The 18,490-nt window shown below is 44.2% G+C and overlaps 1 protein-coding gene across 3 annotated transcripts in view; it reads left to right on the top strand.

Annotated features, from left to right (window-relative positions):
- LOC136881210 (solute carrier family 22 member 6) overlaps positions 1-18,490 on the top strand; it is a 112,471-nt gene that overhangs the window by 15,555 nt on the left and 78,426 nt on the right. For 2 of the 3 annotated variants that reach the window (XM_068229294.1, XM_067153934.2), the window contains exon 2: positions 1,485-1,636. In XM_068229294.1, coding sequence (XP_068085395.1) covers positions 1,631-1,636 — 6 coding nt within the window. In that variant the 5' untranslated portion in view covers positions 1,485-1,630. Of the gene's footprint in view, positions 1-1,484; positions 1,637-11,219; positions 11,360-18,490 lie in introns of those variants that run through there. The other variant, XM_067153935.2, reaches the window with a different exon arrangement.

Raw genomic sequence — 18,490 nt, 5'->3', positions numbered from 1 at the left:
CTGGAAGTGGTTTTTCGTGGTTTCCTACTTTTCCTCCAGGCAAATTCCGGGATGGTACCTTAATTAAGGCCACGGCCGCTTTCTGCCCTCTTCCTTGTCTATCCCTTCCAACCTCCCCATCCTCCCACAAGGTCCCTAATTAACATACCAGGTGAGACCGCCTGGGAAGGGTACTGGTCATCCTCCCCAGTAGTATCCTCCGAACCACGCTCCAGGACACTGCCCTTGAGGCGGTAGTTGTGGGATCCCTCGCTGAGTCTGAGGGTAAACGGTTTTAGTTACTCATACTATCGGTGTGACTGACTTCATTAGATATTTATGTCACTGGTGTACTTACTTAAGTACCTAGAAATGATTTGTCATGTTTAAAATTATAGCGTAAGTATACTGCCGGTAGATAGTACCACAAATATAAATATTATTGAATGTACTTCTTTGATCCGATATTTCGTAACTATTACACATGTGTACCAATTTTAGGTGGCAAATCTCGCTGCTGTAGAATCCTTGAGCTGACGTTGCCATGGTTACGGCTGGTCCTTTCTTTATCGAATTCCTAGAGCAAGGGTAGTGTGGTGCCAATATCTCCATAACGGTTGATTTTAGGGCCTTAAAACATAGTTTTCGGTCCCGTTGGGCTTACCGAGTTTTGTTCTTTGCGTCAAGGGGCTTAATATAATCTTTGCATCGTCCCTGTACGACAAATTCGATATTTCGCCCATTAATGTTATATCTCTCCCCGTCGCCTCCCCCCTCTAATTGTTTTAAAATTTAAAAGTAGCCTAAGTTACTCCTTACACTACCAGCTATCTGCCAGTGAAAGTCCCGTGAAAATCGGTCCAACCGTTTCAGAGATTAGCCTGAACAAACAGACAGACAGACAAAAATTGTAAAAATTGGTTGTTAGTTATAAGTAGACCTCGGATTTTTAGGTGGCAATAGGTTAGAATGCAAAGTAATTTGAAAGTGTCATGCAACCCGTTGTACCATAATGTAGCAAGAGTAACATAAATTCGAGGAGTTATATACGCCATATCCCTAATATCTATGCAAATCTCATAGCATAACCGCTGTAGGGGTAGTATATACTTGTTGTTTGCTTAATTAAATTTGCATTTTAACCTATCAGCACCTAAAAATCCGGACTCTAGTTATAAGCACCGTATATACTTTAATATAAACTTAATAAAATGCTGTTATTTTGACACTACAAACAGACACTTCAATTATACTTATTTGTATAGATTGTATTATACCATAAAGAGGTTATTGTTATTTAAACTGAACAACCCGACGGCCGCTGAGAAATAAGAAAGCTCTGGATGAAGTTTCAAAGCTCGCTGCTGTTCCAGTGGTTGAATTACTCCGCCGAATCAAACTTGACGGACTCAGGGTGGTAATTGCTTGTAATGTTATGGAGGTTAATGAATGTCAATCAATACTACAAGACCAGATGTGTTATGTCACAACACTTTCTGTTTCAGTCTAGTATTGCCTTGCAGCGCACACAAATGGGTCATTCGGCATGAAGCACAGTGACCTCCGAACAGCCTTGAATGTGCGGCCGAGTTGAGACAGTGGTTGGCGAACTAGTCTGCATCAACATACGTAAATCCTACCACAAGTGAAAATGCAGGTAAGTGTAAGAAGCTTCAGTTTATTCATCTTACAACGTCAGTGCTGTTTGCTTTACATTCGGAGACAATGGGACTTCATGGTGGTGGTGATTATTGTTTTAAGAGGACGTACAACTAGGCAACCATCCTCTATATAACACTAATCAGAGAGAAAAAATGGAAGGGATCCGACACTTCGAAAAAGTGAAGGTATCCGCCAAAGTAAGACAAGGGCTACGGAGGGCGTGAAAATGAAAGACTCCCTAGGCCTCGACTGCTCTAATACTGTCGGGGTCGGAAAAGAACAAGAGTTGACCAAGGGAGGTCGGATAGGATAGATGAAAGTGAGGAGCCAGGTACAAGTAAGTGGAAGCAATGCAAGGACTCAGCTAAGGGCCCCGTGGTCGCCAACGCATGGCCCTAGTTCAGAGTCCCTGGTCCTTCTTTTAGTCGCCTCTTACGACAGGCTGGGGATACCGTGGGTGTTATTCTACTGCCCGCACCCACAGCGGGATGGGGGTTCGTCGTCTGCTAATCTATTAATATTCACTCTTCGGTATCTAATCTGACAAAGTCGATTTGCCTAAACGACATGGAATAATTAATGACATTTCCTTTTTTATTTCTATTTGCTTTACGCCCCACCGAGTAGGCAACGATGGGACAGATCCGGGCTAGACTGGGAAGGAAGCGACCGTGGTCTTAACCAAGGTATACTCACTAAACTGGTGTAAAAATAGGAAACCATGGAAAACCATCTTCAGGCCTGCCGATAGTTGGGTTCGAACCCACTATCTCCCGAATGCAAGCTTACGGCTATGCTTAGTAATAACACATTTGTTGTTTCTTTCTTTCTTAATGTGCTTACCCTTTAGTGTCGGTTTTTCCCTCGAACTCAGCGAGGGATCCCACCTCTCCCGCCTCAAGGGCAGTGTCCTGGAGCTTCAGACTCTGGGTCGGGGGATACAACTGGGGAGAAAGACCAGTAACTCGCCCAGGCGGCCTCACCTGCTAATGTGAACAGGGGCCTTGGTGGTTGATGGGAAGATGGGAAGGGATAGACAAGGAAGATGGAAGAAAGCGGCCGTGGCTTTAAGTTAGGTACCATCCCGGCATTTGCCTGGAGGAGAAGTGGAAAACCACGGAAAACCCAGGATGGCTGAAGTGGCAATCGAACCCACCTCTACTCAGTTGACCTCCCGAGACTGAGTGGACCCCGTTCCAGCCCTCGTACCACTTTTCAAGTTTCGTGGCAGAGCCGGGAATCGAACCCAGGCCTCCGGGGGTGGTAGCTAATCACACTAACCACTACACCACAGAGGCGGACAATACATTCGTTTCGTAAGTAAATTCATTTAAAAGTGTTCAAATGATAGGCCATTCATCTTCTTCTTGTCCTTTTTCCAATTATTTGGAGTCGGCATTATGTATGGATTTGGCCCTGCATTGCGGCTGGTGGTGGTGACTATTGTTTTAAGAGGAAGCACAACTGGGCAACCATCCTCTATATAAGACTAATCAGACAGAAAAAAGATTGAAAAGGCCCGACACTTCGAAAAATGAAGGTATCGGCCAAAGAGAGATAAGGGACACGAAGGGCGTGAAAACGAACTACTCCCTAGGCCTCGAAACCGTTGGGGTCGGAAAAGAACAAGAGTTGACCAAGGGAGGTCGGATAGGATAGATGGAAGTGAGGAGCCCGGCACAAGTGGAAGCATTGCCACCCTGTAGATTGGACACCCCACTACATTGGACACATTTCTAAGGAACCGTATGTGTCCACCTTCGAGGGGTTTTACTGTACTTGAAATGTGACACACCTTCAATGACGTTTCCTTCCAAGATTTATTTCATTTAGTGCATGACTCTTAGTGCCGGGAGTGTCCGAGTGCATGTTGGCTCGCCTGAGACAGGTCTTTATATGGGCGACCTGCGGGCCTGGGTGTAGAATAATAATAATAATAATAATAATAATAATAATAATAATAATAATAATAATAATAATAAGAATGTCTGTTAGATCATCAGCCCAGAGGCTGGTTGGATCCTCAAATAGCCCCACCAAAGTTAAGCGGTTATAAGGAAACCCCAAAAACCAATGGCAGCACCAAAATGAGGCGTGCTATGCAAGATGAGGAGTGAGGTAGTTTGCGATTGCTTTCCTCACTGCGTCAGAAAGTACTATTGCAGCACGACTGACCCTATGAGCAGCACCTTTCATAACACTCAAATGCACTACTCATGCTCTGAATGCCATTACTCAGCACTACCCATACCCCAGCAACTTCCATATTGTCACAGCCATGGATGTTGACTGGGACTTCGGTGGAAGCTACACTTTACTCTGGCCTGTGCCATGAGATGGATGCAAAAGTACTGTATCCATCAAGAAATGACAGCAGGTAGGTAATAATAATAATAATAATAATAATAATAATAATAATAATAATAATAATAATAATAATAATAATAATAATAATAATAATAATAATGAGTTGAGGAGTGTTGGAAAAGTCTACTCCTGTCGAATAACATAAGGGGTGTGCTTGAGGCTTTCCTTGTTACTTTGCAATTAGACGTAGGTTTGAGTCTGTACTTCCTTCGAAGTTGCTATCGACTGAAATATATTTGTATGGGGCCACTGAAGCATTCCGGCTCTGATTCGCTCCATGTGGCCCAATAGCACTTATCACAGATGCTTCCAAATTCGATGATTCTGTGGGATATGCATATTACTGCCAACAAACGGGAGAATGAGGTATCTTCAAACTTTCGCCCGAAACCTCTATTTATACAGCGGAAATTTCAACTATATGTGCTGCACTTCGTTTCTGTCAAAACAAGCGATTCTATTCCGCTCTCATCATTATGGACTCCCAAAGTGTTGAGAAGCGCAGATAAAAGAATTGTTGCAAGTCTTTTGTTTGTTCTCCGCCTCTCCTCCCAGAAAAGAGATTCAGTGTGGTTGTATATTCTTGATAATAATAATAATTTCCTCTGGCTATTTCTAGCCATGAGGGTGGGCGGCATCTGCCATGTGTAGGTAACAGCGTGTTATTGTGATGGAGGATACTGTTATGTGCGAGTTGCAGATATGTTGGGGACTGCACAAACACCCAGCCCCCGAGGCAATGGAATTAACCAATGAAGGTTAAAACCCCCACCTCGGCCAGGAATCGAACCCGGGGCCCTTTGAACCGAAGGCCAGTACGCTGACCATTCAACCAACTCGTGTTCTCATCCCGAGGTGGTGTAGCACTTTTTAGGCACACCCCCAATGGAGGTGAGGTGCATATGTACTTGATGAATGTGGTGATTTGGTTTTTATTTCTTATAAGTAATTTGCGCCGACAATTCATATTTTTGTACGTGTGCTGTGAGTGTTCGGTCGGTAGATGCAGAGTGAGTCTTGCCCCTTAAGTGGCCATGGCTGGTCCGTGGTCTAACAGCTCTGCACTTTGACCGGCCAACCAAGCAGAGGAGGGGTGGCCACGGCTCTGCCGTGTCTCTACGCCTCTGTATTCGGGAGACGGGACAGGGCTGGACCTCACGGCTGGCTCCAACCGTCGGCTGTCCAGAGAATGGTTTTCCGTGGTTTTCCACTCTCCTGCATTAAGGCGAATGACGGGACAGTCCTTATTATAGGCCACGGCCGCCAACCCCCTCACCTTCTCCGAGCATCTCCTTCAGGGTCACAAATCCCCCGGCCTGAGAGACTGCGTCACCGTCTAAGAAGCCTGCCTCCCCCTTCAGGGGAGGAATGAGAACGTATTATAAGTATTCGTAGTAGTGTCCCAGAGGAGTGCGACAGGCTTCGGCAGCCGCCACATTTCCTATCCTCGCCGCAAGATGGGAGCTTCATTCATTCCATTCCTGACCCGGTCGAATGACTGGAAACAGGCTGCGGATTTTCATTTTAAGACGAACACAAATACCCAGTCCTCGAGACGGAGAAAATAACCAGACGAAGTTAAAATCCCCGACCCTGCCGGGAATTGAACCCAGGGTCCCAGTGACCAAAGGCCAGCCCGCTAACCATGGAGCCGGACGTGGCTACAGCTGTACTGTTGAGAGTGCTAAGCGTGTTTATCCATATCTTTGAAAACTGTTGTCGGCTGTTGTTTATTTAATCCGCCATTTTCATGATCGTCGTCATTGTATTATATTTATACATTCCGTGTTTCTATCTTGCCGGCCCCGTGGTGTAGGGATAGCGTGCCTGCCGCTTACCCGGAGGCCCCGGGTTCGATTCCCGACCAGGTCAGGGATTTTTACCTGGACCTGAGGGCTGATTCGAGGTCCACTCAGCCTACGTGATTAGAATTGAGGAGCTATCTGACGGTAAGATAGCGGCCCCGGTCTAGAAAGCCAAGAATAACGACGGAGAGGATTCGTCGTGCTGACCACACGACACCTCGTAATCTGCAGGCCTTCGGGCTGAGAAGCGGTCGCATGGTAGGCCAAGGCCCTTCAAGGGCTGTAGTGCCATGGGGTTTGGTTTTTTGGTGTTTCTATCTTGTTAATATGTTTAATATTCATGTTTAGTAGGTATATACTTCACATTTCATTTTGCGTAGTCTTAAACTTTTTTTTTTGCTAGGGGCTTTACGTCGCACCGACACAGATAGGTCTTATGGCGACGATGGGGATAGGAAAGGCCTAGGAGTTGGAAGGAATCGGCCGTGGCCTTAATTAAGGTACAGCCCCAGCATTTGCCTGGTGTGAAAATGGGAAACCACGGAAAACCATCTTCAGGGCTGCCGATAGTGGGATTCGAACCTACTATCTCCCGGATGCAAGCTCACAGCCGCACGCCTCTACACGCACGGCCAACTCGCCCGGTAGTCTTAAACTTAACATGCCTTATTCAGTTACCTTTCTTATTATACACTACTAGCTGATGTACCCGCGCTTCGCCACGGGATTCTCAGAAAGACTGTCTTTGTGGTTTTCTAAGTGAACATAAGCCATTACATTAAACGTCAGTAGGAATGTAGCGATTAAAAGCAGTGCTACCATAAAAATACTCGATCAAATGAAAAACCGCACTTTTTCTCACTTTTAACGAACAGTACTACGGTGCCGGTATAACAGTTCAAAGTCCCAATGCTGGAATGACCAGGCCGCAGACAGCCGTGAACATTCCTCTGCCTTGTTTATGTATGTGAGCTCACTGTTCATTCCAATCAGTGCCTCAGAGTAGGGATTGAATAGCTCGAATGATATGATGAACCAGTGTGTTACGTACCAGTAGTATCAGCAAATTTATGAACAACAGGAATGCCATGCTAAAGAAGAAAGTTATCTAACTCCCCAGCTACTTCCCGCCAATATTCAGGCAGGCTGTTATACTCGGTATGACCGGGCGAGTAGGCCGTGCGGTTAGGGGCGCGCAGCTGTGAGCTTGCATCGAGGAAATAGTTGGTAGTCCTCAAGATGGTTTTCCGTGGTTTCCCATTTTCACACCAGGCAAATGCAGGGGCTAAACCTTAATCAAAGCCACGGCCGCTTCTTTTCCACTCCCAGCCAATTCCTCTCCCATCGTCGCCATTAAGACCTATCTGTGTCGGTGCGACGTAAAGCAAATTTAAAAAAAATACTCGGTACGCAACAGTAATCCCATCTATCGGAAATGAATGGCAACAGAAGGCACAAAGCATATCACAACACACAATGGTCAATGTAATGTTATTGTTGATCAATTTTATGAGCTTTCTATATTGTAGGCCTTCACATTTAGTTTTCTTTCGACTCTGTGATATTAGGGCGTTTTATAAAATTATTTATAGCATAGATTGTAGTTCCTTATTCCCCAACTTTACATACCGATTTTCATTAAATTCTGTTCAGCCATTTTCTCTTGACTCGGCGCTGATATGGACTTAAGCAACAAAAATCCAAAGTCATGAATATCTCTGTTGTCATAGCCGGTACGGTAAAATGTATAAGACATAAATGATCGGAAATTTAATACTATATAACTTTAGTTATGTAGTATTTATCGACAGGACCACTAATAACATAAATATTTAAGAATAAAATTGTAGGCCTTCCCCTGATCTACCATTTCTATCAGCGTGAATAAAATTATTTACGGCCTAGATTGTAGTGACTTATTCCCCGACTTTGCATACCGATTTTCATTAAATTCTCTTTAGCCGTTTTCTAGTGATGCGTGTACATACATACATACATACAGACAGACAGAAATTACGGGAAATTAAAAATAGCATTTCCTTGTTACTGTGGACACGACCGATAGAGAAATACCACCCTTTTTAAATTCTGAAGCCAACGGCCGTAGCCGTGTTGAAACACCGGATCCCGTGAGATCTCCGAAGTTAAGCAACATTGGGCGTGGTCAGGAGTTGGATGGGTTGCCACGCGCTGTTGGTGGGGGTTAAGGGAATGGAGGAGCGGAAAGGAACTGGCCACCCTACCGCACGTAAACTCCGGCTCAGGAACACCTCTGCGGAGGTTCGGACCTGCCTTCGGGCAGAATAACCCTTACCTACCTACCTTAAATTCTGAGCAATGTACAGAGGTAAGGTAAGGGTTATTCTGCCCGAAGGCGGGTCCGAACCTCCGCAGAGGTGTTCCTGAGCCGGAGTTTACGTGCGGTAGGGTGGCCAGTTCCTTTCCGCTCCTCCATTCCCTTAACCCCCACCAACAGCGCGTGGCAACCCATCCAACTCCTGACCACGCCCAATGTTGCTTAACTTCGAATATCTCACAGGATCCGGTGTTTCAACACGGCTACGGCTGTTGGCAATGTACAGACACAACTCTTATTTTATGTATATAGATTTGCAGTCTCCCAGTTTTATTTACAGTCAAATCGTTCCTAATATTTTATTGTGAAACTTGGCGTGACGACCACGCCCCCCGAGCTGAATCCGATGTTGGTTTTACGGGGTTCAGGGGCAAGGAAGGAGGGAGCTTCAACGGTGCTGATCGTACTGCCAACGGAACGGAACTGAAATATGAATTGAATCGATAGTATGATCGACATGAACTTTTCAAACCTTATTATCTAAAACCCACAACTGTGAGGTTAGCCGGTTCGAGTCCCGTTGATCGAAAAAAAACCTCACCATCAGAATGTTGGCCGACAGGGTAAGGGAGGTGGTACATTTCTAATCACTAGATTGCGAGCCAAAAGACTGGATTAGGCGGTAGAAGTGGGATCCCTCGCTCAGTCCGAGGGAAAAGCCGAACCTGGAGGGTAAACAGATGATGATGATGAAGACTGGATTAAGTTCCAAACCTCTCCGCAGTGCTCATATGGAGTGAGGACATAATGACGCTCTTGATGGTGATTCGTCCGTCGAATGGAGACGTTAAGCTTGGTGTTATTCGACAGGAGTAGGCTATGTGCCGGCACCGGGTTTCACCCTCTCCCTACTATCATATATATTGCCATTCATCTCATTAACTCCTCTGACAAGGTTGACGTCAGGAAGGGCATCCGGTCATAAAAACCTGCCACGACAGAAGCATCTCACCTCACACCCGACCCCGTAGACAAGGGTTGAACAAACATCCATAATAAGAAATAATAAAATAGTCTGACTGGCCTTCCTCGTTTTACCAGGGGTGCCTGAAGATTCGCTAGGGTGAGAGGCAGAAAATGTTTTAATGCTCTTAATCGTGGAAACAGATTTTCCTGTATTTGCGGCAGCTCGTTCCATCGATTTGCTGACAATGAAGAGCAACAGTTTATGTTTTCGATGTCATAGCAAACTGTTTCTTCTGCCCTCACAGGCCGTGATGTTCCTTTCCGAGTAGGAGTTCTAAGGTGTCCCTATGATGTACTGTACTTGAATTTTCCTCAATCATTACAATATGTTTCAAAATTTCAGCAAAATCAATTCGTTTTTGGTGTCAGAGGTTATCAATCCGTATCTCGAAGATAACCGAGATCTACCGATTCAGCACCAGGGAGCCGAAGTGTCACTAAAAGTTTCGCGGATAATATACACAGCGTGCGCGTAATCAGATACATACATAATAATATATTTATACATGTATTTGGGCAGACAATTTATAAAATATTAACACTTTCTTATTCAAGTTTTTCTACGAGAGCAAATTTTACAGCATCACAGTAAAATTCGCACGCCTGCTAGTATTAAATGTTATTCCTTACATGCTTTGCAACTTCAGAAAACTCATTCATAAATTCCGGAAACTTACATTACAAAGACGTGAAAAATGAATGAGAGGCTGGGAACGCATGCACCTAATACATACGCGCTACCTAGCGGAAATATTTGGAGTAACACATCCCTCTATAGAAGCAAATACAGTAGAGACAATACACGACACTTACGGATTTCCCCTTGCTAAAATGGGAGACAATTCGACGGTGGCGCTCCTAGTGATTTGACCTGAACAAATCGCGCTAAATTCAAATATCAATGGAAATGTATATACGGAAATGAACAAATAAATTACGTCTAGAAAGACAGTGGTATTGAGATTTTAACTTCGAAGTTGCTAAAGCAATTCTGGATAAGTGAATGAAGAATTATTTAAAAGGTTATTATTCAAAGACTGAAATTAGACATATAAACAAGGTGTGAAATGGACTGCTGTGAAATGGCTTGATCTTTCATTTATGTATTACTTTTTTAGCTTTAGCATACCTGCCTGAAATCTTACGGTTGGATTTGTCTTTTTTCCTCATTTAAAAACAATGTATCATCACATTAAGACATTTGTCAATAAAAATATCGGCACATTCCTTACACATATGATGCAATGAATTAACATTTAATAGCTGGACAATTTTCCCTTAACATAAAGCCTACTAACAGAAAGAAAATCTATAAAATCCCGGCTTTAATCTGAGAAGAGGGATAAAAGAAAGAAAAGTTCGAAAATGTTGTCGATAGTGATGCTTTGAGGAATATTTACGTACAATTAGAGTAAAAATGTAACATACCCTTGGCTGTATAGTCGAGGATTTTTAAAGTCGCTGGCCTGGAAATGATCTGAACAGATCTTATAATTCTTATACAAGCGTAACGTCCCTTCTTTCTTGTACACTTTATCCAAATCGCTACTGTGACATTTCAAAACCCACAGATCACACCTACAACAACACATCGGTATTGAAGGTTAACTGCTGTACTATACAATAAAATACGCGTATTATATTTTAAGCCCGTTAAAACATGGGTCGAGCAGGTCAGAAGATTATGAAGTACTATAAAAATCTCTGTCACTGGAAGAATAGATATGCAAACATAATATTACTTACATGTTCTTGTCACGAGGGAACCTGAAGAACGAGCGCGCATTTTTCTCTACTTCGTAATTACTGCAGCCAAACACAGCACATACCTTTGCCCTTATGTTGAGAGGAGATATCAAGGAATGACACACGCTACTATTTAATTATGTCAACTCACTGAAAACGCATAAATAACACCAAAAACTTCACACAAAAATACACGTGCTCTTATGACAGAATCAGTACCGTTCAGGTCTATCCGCTAGAGTGAGCTCCAATAGCTGTCCCTCGATATCTCGCTCAGTGTCGTGTATTGTCTCTACTGTATTTGATAGAAGCAGGCGCACTCGAGGCGTGTGGTTGACGGTGCATGTAGTGGCAGCATTGTAGAGCCTCGGGCTTCCCCGCTCCCTCAAGCCAGTGCTTCTCCGTGTGCACTTGTGAGATGTTGTGTCTGCTAGCCACCGACTGATCTTCTTTGTCTGCCGGCGGAAGTCACAAGATGGTAAGTCTGCTGCTATTGATTATAAACATTATTAAAACCTTCCTGAGCTCTTATCGTACAGTACACAACAGTTCTCTACGGGCGTTTCATATTCTCCTGATATCTTCGGTGATAAAATAGGTACCGGTACCGTATCATGGTATTCTTTGATAATACTACGCTAATGGCATTAAAGGCAATTGTGCTCTGCGTTGAAATTCCGCGTGCGGTGAGAGTAAAGCAACCTCACGTGAATTACTAGTAGGTGTTTCTTTTTTTTTTTTTTTTTTTTTTTTTTTTGCTAGTTGCTTTACGTCGCACCGATACAGATAGGTCTTATGGTGACGATGGGACAGGGAAGGGCTGGGAGTGGGAAGGAAGCGGCCGTGGCCTTAATTAAGGTACAGCCTCAGCGTTTGCCTGGTGTGAAAATGGGAAACCACGGAAAACCATCTTCAGGGCTGCCGACAGTAGAGTTCGAACCTACTATCTCCCGAATACTGGATACTGGCCGCACTTAACGCGACTGCAGCTATCGAGCTCGGTAGGTGTTTTCTACACTCTTCTGTTTGCAGATACAATAATAATAATAATAATAATAATAATAATAATAATAATAATAATAATAATAATAATAATGTCCGCCTCTGTGGTGTAGTGGTTAGCGTGATTAGCTGCCACCCCCGGAGGTCCGGGTTCGATTCCCGGCTCTGCCACGAAATTTGAAAAGTGGTACGAGGGCTGGAACGGGGTCTACTCAGCCTCGGGAGGTCAACTGAGTAGAGGTGGGTTCGATTCCCACCTCAGCCATCCTGGAAGTGGTTTTCCGTGGTTTCCCACTTCTCCTCCAGGCAAATGCCGGGATGGTACCTAACTTAAGGCCACGGCCGCTTCCTTCCCTCTTCCTTGTCTATCCCTTCCAATCTTCCCCATCCCCCGCAAGGCCCCTGTTCAGCATAGCAGGTGAGGCCGCCTGGGCGAGGCACTGGTCATTCTCCCCAGTTGTATCCCCCGACCAAGAGTCTGAAGCTCCAGGACACTGCCCTTGAGGCGGTAGAGGTGGTATCCCTCGCTGAGTCCGAGGGAAAAACCGAACCTGGAGGGTAAACAGATGAATAATAATAATAATAATAATAATAATAATAATAATAATAATAATAATAATAATAATAATAATAATAATAATAATAATAATAATTTCATAAGGCTGTTAATAGACTAGGGGCTATCTGGCCGAGGCGGTAAAGGCGAGCTCGGTTCGCCCGGAAGGATGTGGATTCGAATCCCCATCAGGAAGTCGTAAAATTTAAGAAACGAGATTCTCACTTCCGGAGGTGCACATGGCCCTGAGGTTCACTCAGCCTACACCAAAAATGAGTACCAGGTTAATTCCTGGAGGCAAAGGCGGCCGGCCGTAGAGCTAACCACTCCACCCCATCAAGTGTCGGGGTCACGGATAGTGGAAGCCTTTACCTTCCACCCCTCCAGGGGCCTTCACGGCCCGTACGGAGATGGCTTTGCTTTGCTTTATTAATAGACTGGCGCAGTCTTTGTAAAGCGTACCGTCTGATGCGTATAGGTAGTATCTGCCGAGTATAGAACACTGCATGTTATTGCATTCCACCGAGTGAGTTGGCCGTGCGGTTAGAGGCGCGCACCCGTTAGCTTGCATTCGGGAGATAGTGGATTCGAACCCCACTGTCTGCAGCTCTGAAGATGGTTTTCCGTGGTGTGCCATTTTCACACCAGGCAAATGCTGCGGCTGTACCTGTACGGATGCTCACAGCTACGCGAACCAAACCTCACCGCCTACTCGCTCGGTATATTTGACGTACCTACTTCATTGTAGTTATCTACACTTTTAGTTATTCTTACGTAATTTCATGGTATCTAATGTAGGCCTGTATCTATTGTTCTTCAGGTCGTATTCTTTGTCCTCGAGTAACCTGCAGCTGTTGTGGGAAGATTTTACAATAAAGTACACATTTCTGTTTACTACACTTTAAGCTATCTGGTGGTGGTGATTATTGTTTTAAGAGGAAGTACAACTAGGCAACCATCCTCTATATAACACTAATCAGAGGTGGGGGGGGGGGGAGGGATGGAAGGGATCCGACACTTCGAAAAATGAAGGTATCGGCCAAGGGATGACAAGGGCCACGAAGGGCGTGAAAATGAAATACTCCCTAGGCATCGAGTGCTCTAATACCGTCGGGGTCGGAAAAAGCAAGAGTTGTCCAAGGGAGGTCGGATAGGATAGATGAAAGTGAGGAGCCCGACACAAGCGGAAGCATTGCAATGGCTCAGCTAAGGGCCCCGTAGTCGCCAACCCACGCTGCAAAGTTCAGAGCCCCTGGAGCCCCTTTTAGTCGCCTCTTACGACAGGCAGGGGATACCGTGGGTGTTATTCTACCGCCCCCACCCACAGGGGGATTTTGGCTATTTGTGCAATCATTTCAATAGTGTATATATCCTTTATATTCGAGACAACCCGTCTTCTTGCCATCATCTTCCGTTCAAGCAATGACAGATCTATAGATTTAATTACAGCCAGGCTGAGTGGCTCAGACGTTTGAAGCGCTGGCCTTCCGACCCCAACTTGGCAGGTTCGATCCTGTCTCAGTCCGGTGGTATTTGAAGCCTCTTGTCGATGGATTTATTGGCACGTAAAAGAACCCCTGCGGAACTAAATTCTGGAACTCCTTGTACTGCCTCTTCTGTAAACACTGGAAACTTTTTCAGGGACACACACTATAATTACAATTAAAATGATGTTATATACTCTGATATAGTTACAGCTTAGTTATAACTAAAGTTCAAATGCTAAGGAAAAGTCAAAGATCCTATTTCATTCCCGAGGTCATTTTAGCAAAAATCTGAAAAATAACCGTGAATGTTGTAGTCCTATTCCTGACTCCGTTTAAAGCAATTTTATGTTGCATATACAGTAAATGCATATTTCGGTCATTTTTGTCATATTTTACTCATTTCAGAGATTGCCGATTTTGAACCGTCGTGGGATATAACAAACGCATGTTTGTAGAACTGAAGCGCTGTTTTTAACAAGGTGCATGTTATCTGCACCGATTTTCAAACGATTTCAAAATACTGTAGATGTATTTTTCTTTATCTTTTCGAAAATGATAGGTAGCAGGTTTACAAACCATGATTCCGAGAAAGAGATGCTGTAGGAACGTACGCCGGCAGATACTAAAAAGGATGTTAATACTTAATTTTTGGTTACTTTTCAGGAAAACAGAGTGAGAACTGCACCTCGGGGTTATGGTACTGCATTAAGTATAAAGTTTTAATAATTTAACTAGTGTAGCTCTGCCAATTTGTGTGATTAAATGTGTCTGCTCTATTATCAGGGGCTGCCTGGTCGAGGCGGTAAAGTCGTGTACGGTTCACCCGGAAGAACGTGGGTTCGAATCTCCGTCAGGAAGTCGTAGAATTTAAGAAACGAGATTTCCACTTCCGGAGGTGCATATGGCCCTGAGGTTCACTCAGCCTACACCAAAAATGAGTACCAGGTTAACTCCTGGGGGCAAAGGTGACTGGGCGTAGAGCTAACCACTCTACCCCATCACGTGCCGAGGATAACAATGGTGGAAGCCTTTACCTTCCACTCCTCCAAGGGCCTTCATGGCCTGTACGGAGGTGACTTTGCTTTGCTTTATTATCGCTTATGACTTGTTGACACGTTTAGTGTTAGTGCTACCTACTGTATCCATGAAATGTTTGTCATATTTTACCTTTCATAGGTCATATTTAGCTTTTAGAGCATAGGCCTATGTTGTACTTCTTTATGTCATAAACTTCCGAAACCTAGTTGTAATTGTGTTCCGATTAACTTAGAGAAATTTACTTTCCACTAATTTCCTTCTCCTGGAATTTTAAAGTGACAAAGAACTCAATAACAGTCAGTAGGTTTAAGCATAGCAGACCGCGATAGTTTATGTGTTTCTCGAAGAGTATCAATAATTGGGAGAAAAAAGTATCCGCAAGCATGGGCGCCCGCAGGATCTTTTCCAGGGGGGGGAGGGCACATTAACAATTTTCTTGAATATAAAAACCAATATAACGTCAGCAACATTAAATTGTTTACAGAAACTTCCAGTTATAACATATGCTAGATGACTGTCAGTAATTTCAGTTTATGAAATAATCTGGTATGATATTAAACAATTGAACATCAACATCTTTAGAATTCCAGGGGGGGGGGGCACCTGCCCCACCCTTGCCCCCCCTTGCGGGCGCCCATGTCCGCAAGGTTTTAATAATAGAGTTTAAGAGTACGAAATCAGACCACATGAATCTCACCCACCACCTAGCCTAGCCGTGGGGGCTTGGGTTCGATTATTATAGTCAAACCGCCGGCTGTCCGGCGCTGACGTTTCTCAGACAGTGTTGCCGATTTTGAACCCCCGTGGGATATAAACAAACGCAAATTTCTAAGATATTTCACGCATAACTTACGTAGACTAGATTCTGTGTTAGTGCGATTGAAATGCACACACAAATACTCGAAAATCACCTCTAGTATGTCCGCCTCCGTAGCGTAACGGTTAGTGTTATTGGCTGCCGTCCTCGGGGGCCCGGGTTCGATTCCCGGTACTGCCAGGCATTTAAGAATGGCAGGAGGGCTGGTATATGGTTGAAATGGTACATGCAGCTCACCTCCAATGGGGGTGTGCCTGAAAAGAGCTGCACCACCTCAGGATGAGGACACGAGTTTACTTTACCTCTAGTATATTGAAAACCGAGAATAGTGTAATCATAATAATAAAACATTCCCATTAAAATTAACCTTACTCCAAGAACAGCGTAAATATAATAAATAATCATTCCAGTCAAAATTAAACACACTCAGAGAATAAAATTACCGTAGTCTATAAAAGTAATAACAAGTAACAACATTAAAACGCGAACTCCGTAAATACAGTAGTATCTCCGTAATTAAAATAAGTCAAAATAAAAATCCTGAGAATAGTATCACCGTGGTATTAAAAAATGTCGCTCTTACAATAAAACTTCAACATGCTCATAGGACAGTAGTGCCGAAATAATGCAATAAAATAATTGCAATAAAATGAAACAATTATGTAGTCACATTTATTTCTCTCAGTATTTTACTTAAACCGGTCTTTCCTCCACCCGATTCTTCCAAAGAGGAAAGTAGTTCATCACCCGTTGGAATTTCCCTTCTCATGTTATAACCATAAATATGTCGCCTTTTCGCGTCCTTTTGAAATGCATGTAGTGATATCTTGGGACAATGTCTTGGTCTTCGTTTTGCAGGAGTACGCAGCACTTCAGAAGATGTAGTAAGATCCATTGGACATTTTTCTTTTGTTACACTTTTCACCTATTTTAAAAGCCTCAAACTCCATCCCCCCTTTTGTAACAGGAAGAAGAGGCCCACCGTTATCACGCTGTAGTATTATACACAGTTTAAAAAAATTAGGGGAACATAATTTTGAACGTATGCCATGCTCCACAAAACAATACCTCACACCCAGGTATATTGCCAACTAAACCTTTATTCTTAACCGTTGAAGTATACAAAAGAATATGGATGGATTCGCGTTCATTTTCAGAACACAAACGGAAATGTCCAAATAAGTGCGAAAACAAAGTGATAACAGTCCTCCAGGGTGGACTTTTATCACAGTTGGAGAGCTTCAGTATGGTGTATGTCCTCCACGAGCATTTATCACAGCTTGGCACCTACATGGCATGCTCCCTATAAGTCGACGGAGGTCACGTTGCGGTATCAGCTCCCATTCTTCAATGAGAGCCTGTTCGAGGTCTTGGAGAGACTGTGGTGGAACAGGACGCTCATGAACACTTCTGTCAAGCCTATCCCACACATGCTCGATGCGATTAAGGTCTGAACTCACTGTTGGCCATTCCATTTCTTGAATGTCCAGTTCTCGCAAGACAGCTCTGGTGATGCGCGCTACATGAGCCCTGGCATTGTCGTGCAAGAGTACGAACTCAGGGCCAACACCGTATACAGCAACCAACACATGCTGTAACAGTATATGCTCGATGTACCCCGCCGCGGTAAGATTACTACGGACGACGACAAGATCCGTACGGCCATCAATACTGATGCCACCCCACACCATCACAGAACCTTGTCCGAATCGGTCGCCTTCCTGGACAACATTTGGCATGTACTGCTCACCACGGCGCCTCCATACACATTGACGTCTATCACGCTGTGACAGGGAAAATCTGGACTCGTCTGTGAACAACACAGGTCTTCATTGGCGAAGTTGCCTGTTGACGTGGGTACGGGCAAACAGAAGGCGAATTTCGCGATGTTGCTGCATTAAACGGGGCACTCGAACAGGACGTCTGGGTCGTAAGGACACTTCTCTTAACGTGTTCTGTTGTATGTCCGGCGCTCCCTTCTCGCTCCGCCAGCCAGCTGCACGCGCGCCTGTGTATCATTCTGCTAGCTTCGACGCGCAGCCCTCAGTGCGCGTGCCTGACCATCGAGTGTACTATAAATAGGAGCTCCCGGCCTGCTCACTTGCCCACTTGCCCCGGTGTCCAGCTCCAGAATACACCTTACGTCGAGCACGGAGGCTACTCCTCTTGAAAATGTGCTTCGACCAGGTGGACTGAATTTCTGGCAGTACGAGGTTTCACCTCTGGTCACCGCTCCCTTACCTGTTTCCGCTGCCTATGTTCCGTAATTCTTTTACAAGCCATTTTCATTCCCTAACTTATGCAAGCTCCCTTAGTTTCGCTAGGTGGAATTTCTTCAATCAATTGAACTTGCTTTTTAGGAATTCAGGCACTTCAACAAACAAGGACTCTCATGAACATTTATGTTAGTGTGCCAGATAGTTCTCGACTATCAAAGTGTCAATTCACAAAGACTATCTTTTCAAGATAGAAGTGTATATAAAGACTGCAAACCTGTACATATTGTATAAAGACAGACTTTTCTCAAGATTCAATATTCCTTTTTGCTTCAAAATAAATTTCAGTTATTTGTGTAAATATTATAAAGTGAAGCAAATAAAGTTGTGTTCTGTAAACTTCAACCCTGGTTACAACACAACTCTATGGCGACGAGGTAAAAAGCACCCACTACAATTCTTCGACCCCAGTTGCCAACTCTATGGCGACGAG

The sequence above is a fragment of the Anabrus simplex genome, chromosome 9, assembly GCF_040414725.1.
Source record: "Anabrus simplex isolate iqAnaSimp1 chromosome 9, ASM4041472v1, whole genome shotgun sequence".
In the NCBI taxonomy this organism is placed as follows: domain Eukaryota; kingdom Metazoa; phylum Arthropoda; class Insecta; order Orthoptera; family Tettigoniidae; genus Anabrus; species Anabrus simplex.
The sequence above is the reverse complement of the archived record's forward strand: the minus strand, read 5'-3'. Positions and strand labels throughout refer to the sequence as shown.